A 22282-nucleotide genomic window follows, 5' to 3' on the forward strand; every position below is an offset into this window, starting at 1 on the left:
GTGTGAGGCCACGCAGTTCCTGGGGTATACAGGGAGTACAGGAGGAGACTGAGGACGCACCCTTATGGGGACCCGTGTTAAGGATCAGTGTGGAGGAGGTAGTGTTGCCTACCTTCACCACCTGGGGGCGGCCCATCAGGAAGTCCAGGACCCAGTTGCATAGGGAGGAGTTCAGTCCCAGGATCGTGAGTGTAACGATGTGAGCTGAGAGTCGGGAAACGAGTTCAGGGAGGGAGTGTTTTTAATAAATAAACGCAAAACAAAACAAAACAAGAAACACGAACAACGCACAGACTTAACGCTGGAACAGAAACAATAACACCTGGGGAAGGAACCAAGGGGAGTGACATATATAGGGAAGGAAATCAGGGAGGTGATGTGTGCGCCATAACGAGCTGTCTGGTGACCTAGAAGCTAGAGAGGGAGCCCACGTGACAGTGAGCTTTGTGATGAGCTTATTGAAGACCAAGCTGTAGTCGATGAACAGCATCCTCACATATCAAAGTGTAGGCTATCATTGTCCTCACATACCAAAGTGTAGTCTATCATTGTCTTCCACTCGACTAAAGATGGATTTACTTCATATTTTGCAGACAAACTTTGTGTCTATTGTAATGGGCTTAGTCGTTAATTTACCATTATTAAACTATTACTAGTTATAAACATAGAGCCATTAAATGCACTATCCCGTGAAATAATATGGGACTAAAAAACAATGTCTAGAATTATTATCAGATTAAATGTGGGCTGTAGAGTTATATAACAAGGTGCAGGCAGGCTATTTCGTGTTGATTTACTTTTCATACGTTTATGTTTGGCTATATAGGCTTACTCATTTTATGTGAGTAGGGGGTGTTTATAATGATGGCTTCGTTTGGCATATTAAAGATGATCGTCACTAGTTACCACAGCCACAAAGTCATGAAACCCGTATATTTCAAAAAAATAAATAAAAGTTGATTAATTTAACCACGCTGTGTAACCTTATATCTAACCCTAACCTTAAATTAAGATAAAAAAAATCTAATTTAAATAATGAATTATTAAGATATAGCACATTTTCTGACTGTGGTATCTAGGCGAATTCGTGTGCCTAGGAAGGACACACAATGGTAGCCAACGTTGTGGTCCATGGGCGCTCACGCCCGTGACGCAGGCACAGAGAAAGACCTTCGCAGCAGTATAGCAGCATCTTCAGCACCATTGCAGTTCTCATCTAGCTGAACCGCGAGGAAAAGCTTGAGATAATCGACAAGGCTTGTTTTGAGGTAAGATGAATATCATTCATGCATATACGATTCAAATTATTGGATATATTTCGTTTGATTGGATTTATTTGCGTCTGTGTTTTTCACAGCCCGTGTGTTTGTCTTGATACGGAGCCTAGAAAGATAGAGATGCTCTGGAACACTGTTCCGTGAAATCTCACGGGCAGATGTTTTTTTGCGCCCATTTTATAATATAAGCGCAAACATAAGACGTCAGCGAATTGTTATTAGATCAAATGAATAGTTGCACATGCCATGTGTACATTCCCCCTTCGGCATTTTTCTCATTGTTTGCCAGTGGGGCGTTTTTTTCTCGTTGTACACGCCCTCTGCTACGCACAAGTCACGAATTGACACATTTTCTCATATAGGCTTGTCAAAAGCTCTGTTATCATGCACGTTGTAGGGCGATGTGATATGCACATTTGCATTATTGCTCATTGCAACACTAATATGTTGTTTTTATTTATCGTTAATGACTCAAAAATACAGCTCTGGCCTATTGTTTTTGTCATTACTGTGACCCAACCAAATGATCAAATGCTAATCATTCCATTACAATAGGGATTGAGTAGAATATAGAAATCTGTCAAGTTTGTTGGACCATTTTTTTCTCCTATTTTGCTATCTGAATGTATTTGCCTCCAAAATGTAAACATCTTGTTGACTCATATGAGCACTGTTGCATAAGACTTAGTTGTATAGAGTACTCATTTAATTAAACAAATAATGTGCTCATGCTAATTATACATCACATTTATACCAGGGAAAATGCTGTCTGTGACTGAGACTTCATTCATGAACACACTACTGTCAGATCAGGGGTAGGAACTAGGAGGAGCAGGGCAACTCAGAGGAGCCGATGATGGCTGCCTTTACTGGACTCTGTTAGCAGTATAGTCATAATAGGTGACAGGTATTGCACTGCACAGGTATAGTTATCTGTCAGTCATCGGACGCTATATCATGGAAACCCTTTGTTTCAACATAATCCTTTTGAGATGTGAGGCAATGTGTTTTATCACCCATTTTGCAGTGTCTATTGATTCAGCAGCAAATCATGGGAAGCAGTAAAGAAAGTATATAATTAACGGAAGAAATAAAAGACATGTAGGAGCTTGTAGGTAAGGTGACAAACTGCACAGGGACAGTTGCTCCCAAATCATCCAGGCTATGATATATCTTGGCTATGTATCTGTAACAGTATAACTTTAGTCCGTCCCCTCGCCCATTCCCGGGCTCGAACCAGGGACCCTCTGCACACATCAACAACAGTCACCCACGAAGCGTCGTTACCCATCGCTCCACAAAGGCCGCGGCCTTTGGGGAAACACTACTTCTAGGTTTCAGAGCAAGTGACGTAACTGATTGAAACGCTATTAGCGCGTACCCGCTAACTAGCTAGCCATTTCACATCCGTTACATATCCATCTTATGTATCCATATCCAAACACGACTAGGAATCCCCCTCAATATGATGCAACTGAAGGAAACAGGCAACTCGTAGAGTATCAGGAGGATGGTATCTGCCTGCGTGCGGGTTGTTCATTTGGCTTTGAGTACATGTCTGTATAACAGCAGAATCGGTCTCTGTTAATGAAGTTTCCCGAATTTTAATGAATACAGCACAGACCACTGTATGGCCTCTGTTTTGCCTCACTGTTTGCCCCCATAGTGCTTGGGACAATGAGTTGGTAGATTGATACAGTAGCACAGCTGCGCAATAGGATAAGGCTTTTACTGATTGTGTGATGAGCCCTCTCTCTTTCTCCTCTCTCTCTGGACTTCTTTCAAAATCCAAAAGGATTAGCAGAGGCATGGATGGACAATTTAGTCTGTGTATTAGATTACTTGGCAGCTAAATCATTTTACATGTGGTGTGCTCACGGTGCAGTCAGACTTTGGAGGAAGAAACCCTTGGACTTGACTAAAAAGACCCAATGAATACGCTATCATAGATTTTGTTCCCATTTCAATGTTGGGATAAATAGTGGTTCTTGGTTCTGTTCTAAAGGGGTGTTTATTAACACATAACTTATTTTCTGACCCTAGATGAGAGTGTGAACATTTATTTTAGGATGGAAATCCAGTCAGGCCTATTAATGTTATAGGCCAAAGGGTCCATTGTGTTGTATATAAAATTGCATTCGGGTTGGCATACTGATACTATAGGGCTTTTACATAGATGTTTTATGGTTTGTTCAGCAGCACTTCAGAAATGAGTGCTACAATGTCCAACACATACTGCACAGTACACGCATCCCTGATTTCAGTCAGGACGGATGTGCGAGATATGCTGCTGCATATATTATTTGGAAAATATAGCTCAGCCCATTAGCTGTCCAGTTCAATGATGGACATTAAGACTTAGCATTAGCATGCACTGAGATGGTACAATAAATTAGCCTGCCTGTTAGTCTGCCTGCTCCCTGAGTCTCCTCATCTCTTGTCAGTAAGTGCAGTTATCAGTGAGTCACTAGTGACCATCTCTCACAGGCCCTAGAGCCAAACATAGAGCCTGTCTGCTCTGAGAGGGGCATCTGCAAGGCATAGACTTGCCAGAGTAGATAGACTGTCATGGGAACAAGACTCTTATAAGCAACTACTTCATGTGACTCTTGGCTGAGTCACAGACGTATGACAACTGTTCAGAGAAACCTGCGATAGAGCTGTTTGTTTTGAAGTGCCACTCAAGGAATGTTTGTCATCCATCATCTTTTCCAGGCCTGGCAACATCTAGCAGAATGACTAAAGAGCAGACTGCTGAGGTGGAGGAGGAGGCCCAGCCTGCCTCTGAGTACCAGAGCCCAGTTCACGAGCCCCGGAAGAGGCCCATGGTCCACCCATCTGCACAGGCCCCCCTCCCCAAAGACTATGGTGGGTCCTAGGCCTCAGGCTCCAGGGGCCATGTTCACAGGAAGTGTCTCATAGTAGGAGTGATTTTTAGATCATAATGAATACGATTATATGGACAGGGGTGATCTGATCTTAGATCAGCACTTTGGGACGTTTTGTGAATACAGCCCAAGGCCCTTTGTTAATGCTCCCTACTCAACACTGCTTTATATGTAACAGTGGATTTTGGGATCTGGGACGTGTGCTGCTGTAGCTTCGATCCACAAAGAGCCTTTCACCAAGCACAGACCACTGCCTGGTCAAAACAACCTCTACAGATTCATAGAAACATAATGAAAATATTTAATCAAATGTATATTATCATAAATAAGTGAACAAGGACTTTTATAGCATGTTATTGATTATTTTAGTAGATGGATCTTGGCTTTGGGGCTGTTATATGCAAACAGTATGATACTGCCGGACATATTCCACTCTATGCCAATGAATGTAAGTGTTTTCTGCAGGCTAGCGTGATGTAAAGCTTTTCATTTCAGTTTGCCCACAAGCTTCAATGCATCTATTATGATGGTGTTTTATAAAAACAAAGTAAGAATGATTGTGTTATTTCAGTGCAATGTTTCCACTTTGATAGGGTTTCAATCTACCTCATGCTGCTTTTAGAAACAGTGCTTTCAGACAGGATGTACAACAGAGAGAACTCCATAAGTTATTAAATAGAGCGGACTAAGAGGCCTACTGAAAAATACAACCCGAAATACAAATTACATTTTTATAAAATAAAAATATGTATGATATTTAATGTCACACATTCAGAATTTTATTTTATTTTTATTTTTTTTAATTTCACCTTTATTTAACCAGGTAGGCTAGTTGAGAACAAGTTCTCATTTGCAACTGCGACCTGGCCAAGATAAAGCATAGCAGTGTGAACAGACAACACAGAGTTACACATGGAGTAAACAATAAACAAGTCAATAACATGGTAGAAAAAAAAGAGAATCTATATACAATGTGTGCAAAAGGCATGAGGTAGGCAATAAATCGAATAATTACAATTTAGCAGATTAACACTGGAGTGATAAATCATCAGATGATCATGTGCAAGAAGAGATACTGGTGTGCAAAAGAGCAGAAAAGTAAATAAATAAAAGCAGTATGGGGGGTGAGGTAGGTAAATTGGGTGGGTAGTTTACAGATGGACTATGTACAGCTGCAGCGATCGGTTAGCTGCTCGGATAGCAGATTTTTAAAGTTGTTGAGGGAGATAAAAGTCTCCAACTTCAGAGATTTTGAGTCAATATGCTGTCTGGACAAGAACGAAAAATAGCAAGAGAGGCACATTTCATACTCCTTTCATGAGGAGGGTAATTCTCTTGTTGGCATTTACCTTACCATTCCAGTCTTCACATTCTTTGACCCAAATGATCCTGCGTGTCTGGAGATCCTGCTGGATCCGAGCACCACCATCCCAGAGCTTTTCGCCATCATCCGTCAGTGGGTCCCACAGGTCCAGCACAAGATCGACCTCATCGGAAACGAGGTGAGTTACTGCCAGTAAGGACTTTCAGCAGACTACAGGCCTGACTACGGCTCACACAACGCTGCCAGAAACATACAGATATATGTAGAAAGCTGTAGGCCTAGAATAGGGATGGGCAACTTTGATTGGGTGGGGGCAACAAAAAATCTGAACTCATCATGTGGGGCGCAGTGGCTCACGGGTCTGCGTACCCACATTCATACCCACACATGCCGTCAGAGCCGGCCCTAGCCTTTTGGGGGCCTTATGTAACATTTTGTTGGGGGGGCCTACCTCCCGAGCAAAACATTTTGCTTCTCTTGACAGCATTTTCAGTTTCAAAGTACATTTCTTGCAATTCTATACATTTTACCATAGGGTGTAGAGAAAATATTGCCGTTGCAAAGCAAGTTTGCTGCAATTCTACACATTTTGCCATGGGGCGGATAGAATATTTAGCAATTTTATAACTCATTTTATGCCATTCTACTCATTTTGCCATTGGGCAGAGAGAAAACTGTGCAGTTTTACAGCAAATTTCCTGCAATTCCACACATTGTGCCATAGGGTAGAGAGAAATGTTTGCAGTTTTTAGTATGATATCTGAGTGAGAGTGACTAAGAAAATCAGTGGGGGCCCCACGGTCGGTAATTCGGCTATGATTACTACAAGTTTACATAGCTGGCTAGACAAATTTACCAATCTAAAAAATGTTAGCTGACATGGGATAATTGAGTGACTGTCCAACTGATATCTCAGGAGAAAGACTGCTGATGCACAACCAAATTTGTACATTGTGTATTCTAATATTCTAACTCTCAACAACAAGATGAGATCCTGACTGAGTTCCTAAAAACTTTAGTGCTGAGTTTTTTTGTGGAAATTGATCCGCGAGCCTACAAAAGTGGCGGGACACAAGTTGCCCATCCCATCCCGTATCAGTATTGGTGTCAAATCTTCTGAATGTTCCAACGTTGAATTTGGCGTCCCACAAGGCTCAGTGCTTGGAACCATATACTTTTTTTCTTTATTTCTACTGTATATAACAGTCAGATACAGTATATTACTGCATAGTGCACCGAAGATACAGGTCTCCAACCAAAATACAATACACACAGGAAACAAAATACACCATGCAGTCATTAGTTGAAGAGAACATGGAACGGGAGGCTTGGTGGCTTTGGGTTCAGTTGGAGGCATGACTTACAACCCCTTGGGTTACCTTAGCAAAGTTGAGGCTCTACTATTGTGTTTTTTTAAAAACACCTTCTTACTAAGCATGTTGTCATATAAGGTGTAGTTTATGTTTCAGTTGATTCCCTTTATTTTGCTGTTTCTCAGATGAAAGTGCACAGCTTTAGCTCAGGACCAACCATTACTGCAGTGTGAGCAGTGGTAATGTGACCGTGGGAGCGGGAACTCTCATAACCCTGAAGAGGAAGAGTGATGAGGGTGGGATGTGAATCAACATAAAGTATGAATACTTCAAGTTTCAGACTAATTTCCTAATCCTACTGTCTTGGAGAGAGGGAAGATATGCCCCATAAAAACACATGTACACACATACAAATACACACTCTTAGTTAACTCGGTTCACTCTTATTGATGCAGTTTTAGTGTTAGGATTGATCGTAAAGTCAGCCTCAGTTCCTGGGTGTCCCCCGTGACGCCGTGATGGCTGTGATTGATGGCTGAGATAATAGGTCCTTTCCATTACCCCTCCAGGCTCTGCACTAAGACAGACTCTAAATCAGACCAGGCTGTCAGATATGGGCAAAGAACCACTCCGCTGCACTGTCAGTAAACAACCTCAGCCCTCTGGCAAATTTTAGAGTATTTTTATAAACAGAGATGCATTGACTTATCTACAAAAGGCTGTGTAGGTGTAGGCTTTTGCTCCAATCAAAGTTTTAACGCACCTGATTCAACCTAACAAAGTCCTAAATGAAGTTGAATCAGATGTGTATGGCTTTGGCAAGTACAGATTGGCCACCGCTTCTTTACAAACTACTTGGACAGCAAGGATTTCCACCAATATCAGTTACTACTAACCCCAAATTCCTTTTCGACAGTGCTAGCCTCGTGTTAGCACTGCAGCTACGGGGATTCATTTTATAGAATCCATGTTGAATCCATGTTGAATCATGAAAGTGTGCTTGGTGGTGTCCTCGTTAAGCCTCAGGAGAGGACCTGTCTGATAATATCATGTTCCTTCAGTTGGATTACATGTCTCTGTATGAAAAGGCATAATGTCAGTGCTTGAGGAGAGTGTGCTCATTTCGTCTCTCTTGATTGACACTGGTGGATAATGAACTGTCCCGAGATAGTTGCTAGTCTAGTTCAGGAATCAGGATGGGTCCTTTCTCACTTGTCACTCGGCACCCGTCACTGCTGTCTGCTGGCACCAGAGGAAAGAGGTAATTAACTGGAGTTTCACTGCTTCTTCAATCGACACCATTGGGAATATGGCTTTGCATTACACTCAGCAAGACATTGATGGAGGTTATTCTACATTGTAAAGGCTGCTATGAATAGTTTGCTATTAACTCCTATTTGTACTATTTTCAATGTACCAAGTACAAGCTTAGATATTCAGCTGAAACAGCATAGTAAATTAATGTCACTTCCGGTAACGACTGCCATCATTTCAATATGTGTTCCTCAAATGTTTTACCTATCCAAAATGGATGCCAGTTCCTCATGTTGATGTATGCTACTCAGCAATGATAGCCTCTGAGGAAGTTGCAATGCAGTGAAAATGACCGTAGTGCTTAATTCATGACTCAGCAGGATCTCATGACTCCCCATCATTAGACTTCACAAACATGTGTCGTCTGTGCGAATTGGGTGTGAATGGCTCATCCTGCTAATGTGGCTACGATAAGCACAGGAAGCATCTCTCAGAGAGATGAGAGGCTATGGGCCTGAGGTGGTGTGGTCTGTATGTGTGGTGTGTTCAGTGTTTCAAAAGGCATATGATACTAATGCTCTCTCTGCCTTTCCCCTAGCATCTCTCTCTCTCAGTTCACTGAACAGTTCTTGTCTCCTTTTACAGATCTTGAAGCGTGGTTGCCATGTCAATGACCGTGATGGACTGACAGACATGACCTTGCTCCACTATAGTTGCAAAGCCGGGGCCCATGGAGTTGGTGAGACTCTCAAACCTTGAACTGATTGTTCATTGCAAGTGTCTGATTTCTCAATAAATCTTTCATAAAATAAAGTGTTTTTAGCCTAAGATTCAATGCAGATTTACTGTAGTTTCCTACCAGTTTTGTCCATCTTGTGACCCCATCCAGGTGACCCTGCCGCTGCCCTCAGGCTGTCCAATCAGCTAATTTCCCTGGGGGCAGACGTCAGTCTCCGCAGCCGCTGGACCAACATGAACGCCCTGCACTACGCAGCCTACTTCGACGTGCCAGAGCTGATTCGCATTCTCCTCAAGGCCTCCAAACCTAGAGGTGAGTAGCATCAACACAACCCATGTAGCCTACCTAGCCAACTAACAACATAGTCTTGTCAGTTCTGGCATGCTCCTGTATGTCTGTGTTCCTCTATGTCCCTCCCCTCCCTAGACTTCCAATCAGAACTAACACTCCATCAAGCCCATACCAGCCCTGACCCAAGGACATTTCATTAACTCCTACATTGATTTCTCATTGCTCCTCCACACTGACCATTGAGTGGGGCTGTTTCGTCTCATTGTTATTCTCCTGTCTACGGACCATGTGGCTCAAACACCACACGAGGCTCCTAAGAGAAGAAGTTGGTAACGCTTTCAGAATAAAACAAAGATAATAGCCGTCTTTGGAAATCAAATTCAGATTGATTTGATCTGAACCTGGTTGTACTGTCTCTGTAGTACTGAATTCCACTTGCAGTGACTTCCACCATGGCACAGCCCTGCACATCGCTGCCTCCAACCTGTGTCTGGGATCAGTACAGTGCCTGCTAGAGCATGGAGCCAACCCCACTGTCAGGGTAAGAGCACTATTGACTGTCTAGACCTCTGTTCAGTATGTTTCTTTCTCATAGTAACTAACTACGGACATACAGCTGAAGTCGGAAGTTTACATACACCTTAGTCAAATACAGTTAAACTCAGTTTTTCACAATTCCTGACATTTAATCCTAGTAAAAATTCCCTGTCTTCGGTCAGTTAGGATAACCACTTTATTTTAAGAATGTGAAATGTCAGAATAGTAGTAGAGAGAGATTTATTTCAGCTTTTATTTCTTTCATCACATTCCCAGTGGGTCAGAAGTTTACATACACTCAATTAGTATTTGGTAGCATGGCCTTTAAATTGTTTAAACTTGAGTCAAACGTTTAGGTTGCCTTCCACAAGCTTCCCACAATAAGTTGGGTGAATTTTGGCCCATTCCTCCTGACAAAGCAGGTGTAACTGAGTTAGGTTTGTCGGCCTCCTTGCTCACACACGCTTTTTCAGTTCTGCCCACAAATTTTCTATAGGATTGAGGTCAGGGTTTTGTAATGGCCACTCCAATACTTTGACTTTGTTGTCCTTAAGCCATTTTGCTACAACTTTGGAAGTATGCTTGGGGTCATTGTACATTTAGAAGACCCATTTGTAACCAAGCTTTAACTTCCTGACTGATGTCTTGAGATGTTGCTTCAATATACAGTATCCACAATTTTCCTCCCTCATGAAGCTATCTATTTTGTGAAGTGCCCCAGTCCCTCCTGCAGCAAAGAACCCCCACTTCATGATGCTGCCACCCCGTGCTTCACGGGTTAGGATGGTGTTCTTCGGCTTGCAAGCCTCCCCCTTCACCTCCAAACATAACGATGGTCATTATGGGCAAACAGTTCTATTTTTGTTTCATCAGACCAGAGGATATTCCTCCAAAAAGTACAATCTTTGTCCCCATGTGCAGTTGCAAACCGTAGTCTGGCTTTTTATGGCGGTTTTGGAGCAGCGGCTTCTTCCTTGCTGAGCGGCCTTTCAGGTTATGTCGATATAGGACTCGTTTTACTGTGGATATAGATACTTTTGTACCCGTTTCCTCCAGAATCTTCACAAGGTCCTTTGCTGTTGTTCTGGGATTGATTTGCACGAAAGTACACTCATCTCTATGAGACAGTCTGCTTCCTGAGCGGTATGACGGCTGCGTGGTCCCATGGTGTTTACACTTGCGTACTATTGTTTGTACAGATGAATGTGGTACCTTCAGGCGTTTGGAAATTGCTCCCAAGGATGAATCAAAATTGTGGAGGTCTACAATTTGTTTTCTGAGGTCTTGGCTGATTTCTTTTGATTTTCCCATGATGTCATGCAAAGAGGCACTGAGTTTGAAGGTAGGCCTTGAAACACATCCACAAGTACACCTCCAATTGGCTCAAATTATGTCAATTAGTCAATCAGAAGCTTCTAAAGCCATGATTTTCAGGAATTTTCCAAGCTGTTTAAAGGCACAGTCAACTCAGTGTTGTTACGTACGCCTCTAGGAAGAGGGAACGCAACACCCTGCTACAACTCAACTCCCTGTGGAGCGAAAGAGGTATGGGACTGTAGGTGCGAGTAAGGATGACAAAGGCAGAGAACTGACCATTTACTGGGAATTTATCCCATCAAAAGGTAATTTTGGGGAAAAGGGGCTGAACGGAACCAAAGCAAATGTCAAAGCCCCCTCTCCTACCTTACCTGCCTACCCACTACTTACCTAACTTAACACCACCTGGTGCGCTAACCAAAATACAGGGGGTGGTCCGCCCAGGTCTTAACTAGTGTGTATAGACAGTAAATACCACGGCTTATGTATGCCCGAGGCCTCTTGCCTCAGCACTCCTTAGGTGCCTTCCCCTTCCCCCCTGGGAACAAAAACATAGGTAAACTATTTCAATAATCATTAACACTGCCTCCTATGGGGAGACACATACCTTAAAAGCTACAAAGTACAAAAACCTGTCTCTTAGCAAAAACCAACACGGGACATACCAAATCTCTCTCCTAACAACAACCAACATAGGACACACTAATCATCTCTCGGCAACAACCAACATAGGACATACCAATCAGCTCTATTCTCTCAGCAACAACCAACACAAGACACACTAATCATCTCTCTCAGCAACAACTAACATAGTACATACCAAATGTCTTTCTGAGAAACAACCAATATATGATCTAACCCTCAGCTCTTTCTAAGAAACAACCAATACAGGCTATCACCCTCAGCTCTCTCCTAACAAAGGAACACTGGCTTATGTACAGCTGTAATGGGATACAGCTGTATCCTCTGATGAGAGAGCGGGGTCAGCTCCAATTAGCAATGGGGCTGACCAATCAGCTGCTTGGGGGAATTTCAGGAAGCCATCCTGAAACACACACATACAAAAAAACACAACACAGAAACTGGGGTACGTAACAGTGTATGTAAACTTTTGACCCACTGGAATTGTGATACAGTGAGTTATAAGTGGAATAATCTATCTGTAAACAATTGTTGGAAAAAATACTTGTGTCATGCACAAAGTAGATGTCCTAACCGACTTGCCAAAACTATAGTTAACAAGAAATTTGTGGAGTGGTTGAAAAACGAGTTTTAATGACTCCAACCTAAGTGTATGTAAACTTCCGACTCCAACTGTAAGTGCTGAAATTGAGTATGGCATATACACTCACCGGACAGCTTATTAGGTACACCAACCTGTCCATAAAAATTGATCGCTCCTACAGACAGTGAGTCTTGTGGCCTGCTCTATAAAGCAGGTAGAAAGGTATGGGGGCATTCAGTTACTGTTCGATTGAACGTTAGAACGGGCAAAACGAGTGACAAAAGCGTTACTTTGAGCATGGTATGATCGTCGGTACCGGGATCAGGTATCTGAGAAACGGCCGCCCTCATGGGCTTTTCACACACACCAGTGTCTAGGGTTTACCAACAATGGTGCGTCAATCAAAAAACATCCAGTCAGCCACAGTCCTGTGGGCGAAAACAGCTCACCAATCAAAACAAATGAAATGATATTGGTCACATACACTTTTTTAGCAGATGTTACTGCGGGTGTAGCGAAATGCTTGGGTTCCTAGCTCCAACAGTGCAGTAGTATCTAACAATTCACAACAATACACACAAATCTAAAAGTTAAAGAATGGAATTAAGAAATATATAAATATTTGATAGAGGAATGTCGGAGTGGCATTGACTAAAATACAGTAGAATAGAATACAGTATATACATATGAGATGAGTAAAGCAGTATGTAATCATTATTAAAGTGGCCAGTGATTCCAAGTCTATGTATATAGGGCAGCAGCCTCTAAGGTGCAGGGTTGTATACCCGGGTGGAAGCCGGCTAGGGATGGCTGGTTAACAGTCTGATGGCCTTGAGATAGAAGCTGTTTTTCAGTCTCTCGGTCCCAGCTTTGATGAAAATGTACTGACCTCGCCTTCTGGATGATAGCGGGGTGAACAGCCCGTGGCTCGTGTGGTTGATGTCCTTGATTAACTTTTTGGCCTTCCTGTGACATCGGGTGCTGTAGGTGTCCTGGTAGTTTGCCCCCGGTGATGCGTTGTGTAGACCGCACCATGCTCTGGAGAGCCCTGTGGTTGAGGGGGGTGCAGTTGCCATACCAGGCGGTGATACAGCCCGACAGGAGGCTCTCAATTGTGTATCTGTAAAAGTTTGTGAGCGTTTTAGGGGCCAAGACAAATTTCTTCAGCCTCCTGAGGTTGAAGAGGCGCTGTTGTGCCTTCCTCACCACACTGTCTGTGTGGGTGGACCATTTCAGATCGTCAGTGATGTGTATATCGAGGAAATTGAAGCTTTCCACCTTCTCCACTGCTGTCCCGTCGATGTGGATAGGGGCTTGCTCCCGCTGCTGTTTCCTGAAGTCCACGATCAGCTCCTTTGTTTTATTGATGTTGAGGGAGAGGTTATTTTCCTGGCACCACTTTCCCAGGGCCCTCACCTCCTCCCTGTAGTCTGTCTCGTCATTGTTGGTAATCAGGCCTACTACTGTTGTGTCGTCTGCAAACTTGATGATTGAGTTGGAGGCGTGTATGGCCACGCAGTCATGGCTGAACAGGGAGTACAGGAGGGGGCTGAGCACGCACCCTTGTGGGGCCCCTGTGTTGAGGATCAGCGAAGTGGAGGTGTTGTTTCCTACATTTACCACCTGGGGGCGGCCCGTCAGGAAGTCGGACCCAGTTGCACAGGGCGGGGTTCAGGGCCTCTAGCTTAATGATGAGCTTGAAGGGTACTATGGTGTTGAATGCTGAGCTATAATCAATGAACAGCGACTCCACTTTGTCTCTGTACTGACGTTTTGCCTGCTTGATTGCCTTACGGAGGGAATAACTACACTGTTTGTATTCAGTCATATTCCCAGTCACCTTGCCATGGTTAAATGTGGTGGTTCTCGCTTTCTATCCACGGTTTCTGGTTTGGGTGGGTTTTAATAGTCACAATGGGTACAACATCTCCTATACACTTGCTGATGAACTCAGTGACCGTATCCGTGTATTTGCCCGATGTTATTCTCAGAGACTACCCGGAACATATCCCAGTCCACGTGATCAAAACAATCTGGAAGCATGGATTCCGATTGGTCTGACCAGCATTGAATAGGCCTTAGCACGGGTACTGCTCTTTGAGTTTCTGCCTATAGGAAGGGAGGAGCAAAAGGATGAGAGAGGTCGAAGGAGAATAGCAAGAATCGTGCATGCTATACTCTTCGAAAAAAGGCTTCCAAAAGGGTCCTTCGACTGTCCCCATAGGAGAACCCTTTTTGGTTCCAGGTAGAATCCTCTGCAGAAACACAATGGGTTCTACCTGCAACCAAAAAGGGTTGTTCAAAGGGTTCTCCTATGGAGACAGCCGAATAACCCTTTAGGTTCGAGATAGCACCTTTTTTTTCTAAGAGTATAACAGGCGGGCAACAAACTGAGAAATAACGCTGCACAACAGTGGTGTGCAGAGCAGCATCTCCGAATGCACAACTCGTCGATTCTTGTCATGGATGGGCTATTGCAGCAGACGAGCACACCGTTTTCCACTCCATCAGCTAAAAACAAGAAGCAGCTCCAGTGGGCACGTGATCACCAACACTGGACAGTTGAGGAGTGGAAAAACATTGCCTAGAAAATGACAGCGAATTCAGTTTACTTGAGTGGCCTGCGCAGTCCCCAGACCTGAACCCAATAGAGCATCTTAGGGATGAGATGGAATGTGCTGTGCGCAGCATGAATGTACCGCCGTCCAATCTGCAGCAACTGTGTGATGCCATAGCGTCAGCATGTACCGACATCCCTATGGAACGTTTCCAACATCTTGTAGAATGCTCAGAATAATTCAGGTTGTTCTGGAGGTAAAGGGGGGCCCAACCCGGTACTAGATGGGTGTACCTAATAAAATAAAAATTGGTTTGACATTAGATAGCGCTGGGGCTATTTAGGGACCATCAATAAATTACACAATGTAAATGGCACAATATTTTCATGTTGCACATATTTTAGTTGTCTCATTAAATGATTTCAATATTTGTATATGAATTTCTACAATTTATAGTTGGTTAAGACATAGAGATTTGGAGCTATTGGCATTTTCAAATATTGTTCCGTGCACATTGTGTAATTTACTGATGGTCCCTAACTAGCCCCATAGAGCTATCGAATGTCAAACCAAATTGACCATGGACATTATGATCAGGTCTCGTGCAGCTGTTCAACCAAATTGCTGATTACTTGGGTGCTGCCAGCTGTAGGCATGTGGGCAGGATTGAAGTAAACCCAATCCAAGGAAAACTGTTGCAGTTACCTTCATTTCGTGACATACAATCTTTTCCCTATCATCTCGCAAATCTCAGTTTTGGACGAGACAAATTATCCTGTTTACACTTTGCAGTCAATTTTGACACTAGAATAAATGTTTCTGGCTCATATCGAAGCCACATAGGCCATTTTCAAAATGGGAAGTTGCTTTCTAGGGGCAGTTGCTCTTTAAAAACACTGTTCAGATAAAAACAGATTCTGTCTGTTTTATGTGGGGATGACTTCTACACAAAACAGTAAAAATATGCCAATTTATTCCTCATGTCTCTTTATCTCTCTCGGTCTCTCTCTCCCTCCATGCTCCTCTGTCTCTCTCTTTCTCTCTCTCTCTCTCTCTCTCTGACAGAATGATAAAGGCCAGGGGCCGGCCGAGGTGGTCCCTGACCCCATGGACATGACTCTGGACAAAGCGGAGGCGGCCATGGTGGCCAAGGAGCTGAAGCAGCTGCTGCTGGACTCTGTGCCCCTCAGCTGCAACCTGCCCCGTGCCACTCTGCTCAACTACGACAACATCCCTGGCAACCTCATGCTCACCTCCATCGGCCTTAAACTGGGCGACCGTGTGGTGCTGGACGACATGAAGGTGTGTGTGTTTTGTCGGGATTGGGAAGCAAAGGGTGAGAAATGGGAGCCTCAAAGATTTGAAACAGTGACTTTAAATGAACTGCAGAATATTGTGAGCACGTTTATGTGCATGAGACCATTTAAATGGCTTTCAATTATCTTTATCTTTTTTTTAAAAAGTGGCCAGTGTGAAGCATTCATCCTATATGGTGGAGCCCTGCTGCTTGTTATACTGTGTGAGAAGAGAACATGTGAATTCTAGCAAACATTTATTCCAACTTGTGTTAACACGTATAGCTCCCCAAAAAATCGAGCAGTGATGAAATTGACATCTCAGCTCTGCACCACCCGAAGCAGGTGGGTAGCCCTTCGACCTGTGTGTCTACTTGCGTAACTGAACACATTTAATTGTGTTTTCAGGTGTATTTCCATGACTGACTGCATTACTGACTGCACTAAATGATGTAGTCTCACTTGATGCATTCATTTGGCATTTACTCTGCATCACTCACTGCAGTGCAAATGCATTGGAAACCAATGTGTGGACTATGTGTATTTTTTTCTGTCTATAATGTGCAGCTGTATTGCACCTCTCACTGTGTTCAAACATACACTACATGACCAAACGTATGTGGACACCTGCTCATAGAACATCTCATTTCAAAATCACGGGCATTAATATTGGGAGGGTCTCCCCTTTGCTGCTATAACAACCTGAAGAGGTGTCCACACACTTTTGTATATATATATAGTGTATGTCCTACTGACCACAACATAACCACTTAAAACATGTTATTGAGTTGAGATGTGTAGACTACTCTACTAACCATAGCCTAGTATGTCAGTAGTCGAGTATGACAGAAAAACAGCAGATCAGTATGCTGCACTGGTCTAGAGAAGTCTGAGTGCTGTGGAGAAGTGTTGTTAACTATTTCATCTTGCCTGGTATTACCTTCAAGAATACAAATCATGTGGTTGTTTTCCCAATGGGCCCCTGTGGCGAGCAACAAGGTTATTTCAATTTGCTAGTAAAAATCCAATATAAACAACAGAGGTGAATGTCAGAGCTGATGTTGAATCCTGGGCCTCACACAGTCTCTCCTCCACAGACGGGCACCCTGCGCTTCTGTGGGACCACGGAGTTCGCCAGTGGCCAGTGGGTGGGGGTGGAGCTGGACGAGCCAGAGGGCAAGAACGATGGAAGTGTGGGAGGGGTGCGTTACTTCATCTGCCCCCCCAAACTGGGTAACCACCTGTTATTGCTTCTACACCTGCATTGCTTGCTGTTTGGGGTTTTAGGCTGGGTTTCTGTACAGCACTTTGATATATCAGCTGATGTAAGAAGGGCTTTATAAATACATTTGATTTGTTATTTCACATAACCATTTTGGGATTTTTTTATTTAATCTATTGTTGAAGTGTGTCAAGATTCCCCTTGAGAAAAGAGCAAAGAGAAGACTTGATTTCATAACTTTTGTGTACAGGTAGTTTTCAGAAAAACAGCTGTGGTGAACCTGATTTGAGCTTGCAGCTTTTGTCAGTGTTTTCTCTAATCACTTCTATTGTCCTGAAGGTATCTTTGCTCCAGTGTCAAAAATCGCTAAAGCTGTTGAGAAGGCCCCCTCTGTCACCTCCACACCCAAGACACCCCGCATGGACTTCTCCCGCGTCACTGGAAAGAACAAGAAAGAAAAGAAGGAAATAATTGAGAGAGAGAAAGGTTTGCTTTGACAATGTTAACATGTGTTTCCCATGCCAATATAAAGCCCTTGATTTGAATTGAATTGAAAGGTACAAGAGTCTTCCCATCAAGAGCCATTCCATTCATTCTGATAGGAGCACAGCACCTAAATAACACATGACTCATAGACGTTATAACACATTATTATATATTATGTTAACGAACATTTGATTGATTTTCTCCGTCAGCTCTGAGGAAGAAGTCTATGTCCGTAGCCAGTCTGGACCCAGATGGGGTGAAGGTGGAACTTGGAGACCAGGTGCTGGTTGCTGGTGTGAAGCAGGGAATCATACGCTATTACGGAAAGACAGACTTTGCCCCAGGTAGGTCTGTTGTGAAATAAAGTCACTGCGACAATATTTAAAAGAAATGTTTGACATATGATTAGAAATGTTTAGTCAAGTTTAATGATTGACGATGTGTGTGTGTGTGTGTGTCCAGGTTACTGGTTTGGTGTGGAGCTGGAGAGTCCCACAGGAAAGCATGACGGGTCTGTTTTTGGTGTCCGCTACTTCAACTGCATGCCCAAGTACGGCGTCTTTGCACCCCCATCTCGCGTACAGAGGTAACATAACATCTACTTTAACACCTGGTTCAAAAAAGAACCCGAAAATAAAATAACGTAACAACTTTATTAATAAGAAAGCATTTTACAGTTACCTTGTGTAACCATGCTTATCAGTCATTCTCAGACGGAGAGCTAGACAATATACAACATGCTCTGTTGTGATTTGTAAAGGTTCATTCTGAACAGACTGACCTTCTGGAACAATACTAACTAATGCTGTTAATGATCTCTCAGAATGTGTGGACCAAAGGACGGTCAGAGCGGCGATGGCACGATGGTGAAGAAAGTCCACCAGGTGTCTAGTAAGTCAAATCCATCCAGCCATGTTAGCCAGCGTGCCACACCACCCCATGTTATGATGTACCTTCTACTCCCATGTCTGCATTCTATCCAAAGATGTTCTTTGTTTATTCTAGTGAACCAGCCAAAGCGTAAATTCAACACGGTGAGGTCACCCAAGGACATCACGTCTGAGAATTCAATGTCAAGGTACAGTCTCCTCTTTTCCTGCCTCTGTTGTCTCTGAGTCAACAAATAGCAGATTAGAAATAAGCTCCTGTTGATGAATGTGTCCACTGACGCAAATCCCTCTCCTCTTCCTCCTGCTCATCCTCTTCCTCAGATTGCTGTTCTGCTGCTGGTTCCCCTGGATGCTGCGTGCTGAGATGCAGTCCTAGCCACACTCTCCTTCCTCCTCCTCAAAAGATCTACTGCTCTCCTCCTCTTAATGTCCATCTTTCATTTGTGCTTTTCTCTGGCTGTTGCTGTCAGAATTACAGTAGTGAACCACCCCCCTCCCCCCTCCACTCTCCATGATCTCAGTCAGTCCTATAGCAAAACCTAGTGCCTTGTATGTTAACTAACATCCTGCATTCCGTTTGTAACACTAATAATGAGACTAAATAATTGTAACTCGAAATCTGGGATACAAACCCTACAAAAGCAATTATCTAATAGATATAATCACTTAGTTTTTGAAAGTTACTCTATTTTGGTGTTGATTGCTTGTCGTTACCAACCCCCCATCAGAAGTTGCCAAAACCCTTTGACCAGTCAGCCAACTTCTTATGCCATGGAGCTTCTACTAGGGAACCTTTTAAATGACTAAGTACATGATGCTGTACTTTATTGTTTTGCTGCTGCTTCATCCTAATTTCCTGTATTTCAGAGGAGACCAAGGGCCTCAAAGTAATACAGGGTCTATCAGTGTGAACAGACTGTAGATGGCCATGCTGCGCTAAAGGGATTGGTCCAAAATGTGGATGTGTGAGTCAAATGGTGTTACAAATAAATGTTCACATAAACATGCCTTTTATTGTGAAAAGATGTGACATGAACATATGGTCATGTTCTTCTGATGCCGTATGTTCAAAAGAAAACAGGGTTTAATATTATTCAGGATTCCTACATCCGCTATTTCTTCACTTGCACTCTGAGCATTTTCCCAAATATGCAATTGGAATGATGTATATAATATTAATTTGCTTGTTAATGGGCTTGTGTAAATTGTAATATGCTCACGCGTGATACAAAAACAAGGTTCCTGGTCTCTGGTAGCCTACTAAATTTGTTGACAGAGCCCTGTTAAATACTAGTTACCTGTTTTAGGTAAGGTAATGCTAGCACGTACATATATGTTAATCATAATGTCCCAACTTAATTGCAGAAGGAGAACTTTATCTGCACAGATATCTTCTGTACCCTTGAAAGACAATTTTCTAGCAATGGTTTAAATCGTGGTAATATAGACAGCGCTATTTGTCCATAACTGGGTCAAATAAGACTTTCATAACTTGGTCTTAGGTGTTTATTGCACTTTGAACCAGTTGGTCTCAAATCCAAGTTGTGCTAACCAAAATGTCTGCTAACCCCAAAATGTAATGGCAGGTAATGTAAGGGAAAACCACCTAGATTAATATTGTTAAAGCTGTTGCCTTTATTGTGGAGCATGAAGTACCAATAACTTAACTTTTGCTTAACATTAACTTAAACGTAATGTTAGCAAAAAGCTTTATTTTCTCACAGTTAAGTTTTGTTTATAGAAATAGGAAATCTACAAGGGTACCACAATATACTTGTTAAAGGTACGTTTCTTGATTAACCAGTGCCCTCCACCCCATCTCTAGGTTTGTTGTTGCAGCAATAGTGTTTATCTCAGGCTAAATCTGCAGACGGAACACCTGCTAGCTCAGCGCTACCACAGTTTACACCCTCTGTTGGCTATCCTCTCATGCTTCTATCTCCTTCTCTCTCAACGTTAGACTTTGGTAAGTTTGTGAGTGTGAGCATTCGATAAAAATCTGACCGTCTAAACTTGTGTGCGCTTAATGTCAAAACCTATGAGTGTGCATAAAAACAAAAATATTTAACCTGTGTACTTAGCTATGTGGATATGGATAGTGTCTTTGTCTACTCAACACTATGTAAGCACATCATGAGGAGGAGAGAAAACACCTGAACTTGCTCCTGCACTCTTTGAACACCGTTGTGAACATCCTGTATTAACAGCACCGTGAAACAGCAAATAAGACTCATTATCAGGAAGTGTCTCAAAACTCTTGCACCGTGTCGTATTCCGAAATCGCCACTTATCCAATGTGGTACTGAACAATGTGGAACTGAACGCAACAATGTGTGGTTGTTTTGATATCGCTAGTGTACGGTTATGACTAGGTCTGTAAGAGAGCCACAGAACAACAAGGATGCTATGAGGGAGTCAGCTTCAGCTTAATTTGATCTGAATAAGGGATATTAGTATATCCAGTTTGAGAGAAACTCATTCATTACACCTCAAAGTCATGTAATGGGATACATAGGAACCTGTGGCAATTGGAACTTTTCTCCTTTTTTATTCAATTTAATTATGACTATGTCAACACAAAGTGTTGCAAACTTTGTCAGGACAGCTCACTTTGTTAAAATCCTCTGTTAGCCAAATATACTAAAATGACATTGTGTCAATAAGGACAGAGATTCTTTACTATTGTCAGCATTGTTTAGTAGATAAGAAAATCATCCTCGCCTCATACTGAAGTGCTTGATAATGAGTAAGAATACATCACCATGTCTTGTCTTTACTACTTATGTTGGGAAAATGTCATTAGAAATAAGTATAGCAACATTGTTTATATTTACTAAATGGTCGAGTTGAGTAATTGGTTGACTGGCAGATTTAATGCTCAAGTAAAGTGACCAAAATGGTGTAGTTATTGCCTGACCTTTACGCTCTGGTAGCATAATAAGTACCACAATATGCCAGTAGATGTCACTAATGTGTCACTTTGTTATTTTCTCCACAACTAACAACATGACAAGAATCTACATTGATGAGTCCTCCACTCTTCAAATGTTTTGTTTATTCAACATTATGAACATTGATATAATCTTATTAAGTGGTGTACTGTCATTATTATTTTTTTTAAACATGTTATTCTAAAACTTGATCTCAACAATGGTTAATTTTCTTCATAGACATGTCATAGCAGTTTGTTAAAAATATATTTTGATAATTTCACTAAGTGTACTTTTATTTAGTTTTATAGTGTGTTGGTGTCTGTATCCCAAAACAGGTAAAGGGGGCTGTAATGTTGGATTTATTATAGTGTCAGGAATAATATTCATTGCATGCTCTTTATTTTCTGAAAGTTTCTTTTTCCAACGGTGTATCTCAGCATGAAAATGCTTATAATTACAACTCTGACTATGAATCTATTAAAAGTTGATGTTGTTTTCTACATTTTCTGTTGCTTGCTTTTGTTCTGGGGATATTTGTGAATGGTGAGTAGGCCTAATGGCCTATGAACTCAAGTGAACATAAATTAGTGTAAAGAAAGCAAATGTGCTTGTTATCATCTGAAGAATCATGGGAAGCTGTTTCCCTGGAAGCTGCGGTTGTTAGACTGTTTGCAAATCTATTTTCTTCGTAGTCAAATCTGGGGATTTGGCCTTGGTGCCGCTCTTCTGCCTC

At 42.4% G+C, this 22282-nt stretch overlaps 1 protein-coding gene and 1 long non-coding RNA gene across 4 annotated transcripts; one reads left to right on the plus strand and one right to left on the minus strand.

Moving 5' to 3' along the window:
• Positions 1-1135: 1135 nt before the first annotated feature.
• Positions 1136-22049, plus strand: LOC139547769 (CAP-Gly domain-containing linker protein 3-like). Of its 3 annotated transcripts, none has more exons than XR_011669600.1 (15): positions 1136-1268; positions 3993-4145; positions 5528-5667; positions 8702-8795; positions 8946-9107; positions 9509-9627; positions 15789-16025; positions 16304-16363; positions 17116-17343; positions 17580-17726; positions 17936-18070; positions 18189-18312; positions 18550-18617; positions 18732-18804; positions 18938-22049. XR_011669600.1 is itself a non-coding variant. In XM_071356832.1 (15 exons), the coding sequence occupies exons 2-15, from the start codon at positions 4013-4015 to the stop codon at positions 18990-18992; spliced, it is 1683 nt and encodes a 560-aa protein (XP_071212933.1). In that variant the 5' UTR covers positions 1136-1268; positions 3993-4012; the 3' UTR covers positions 18993-22049. The 3 variants fall into 3 exon arrangements, 2 of the variants coding, with proteins under 2 accessions (XP_071212933.1, XP_071212935.1); XM_071356832.1 differs by having other exon boundaries at positions 17116-17251; XM_071356834.1 differs by lacking the exon at positions 16304-16363 and having other exon boundaries at positions 17116-17251.
• On the minus strand, positions 17372-18626 carry LOC139547771 (uncharacterized). Its single transcript, XR_011669601.1, has 3 exons — positions 18508-18626; positions 17913-18336; positions 17372-17678 (listed from the first exon to the last, which is right to left on the minus strand). It is a non-coding gene; the product is annotated as an uncharacterized lncRNA (long non-coding RNA).
• Positions 22050-22282: the final 233 nt, after the last annotated feature.

Source organism: Salvelinus alpinus, chromosome 21 (assembly GCF_045679555.1).
Source record: "Salvelinus alpinus chromosome 21, SLU_Salpinus.1, whole genome shotgun sequence".
NCBI lineage: Eukaryota > Metazoa > Chordata > Actinopteri > Salmoniformes > Salmonidae > Salvelinus > Salvelinus alpinus.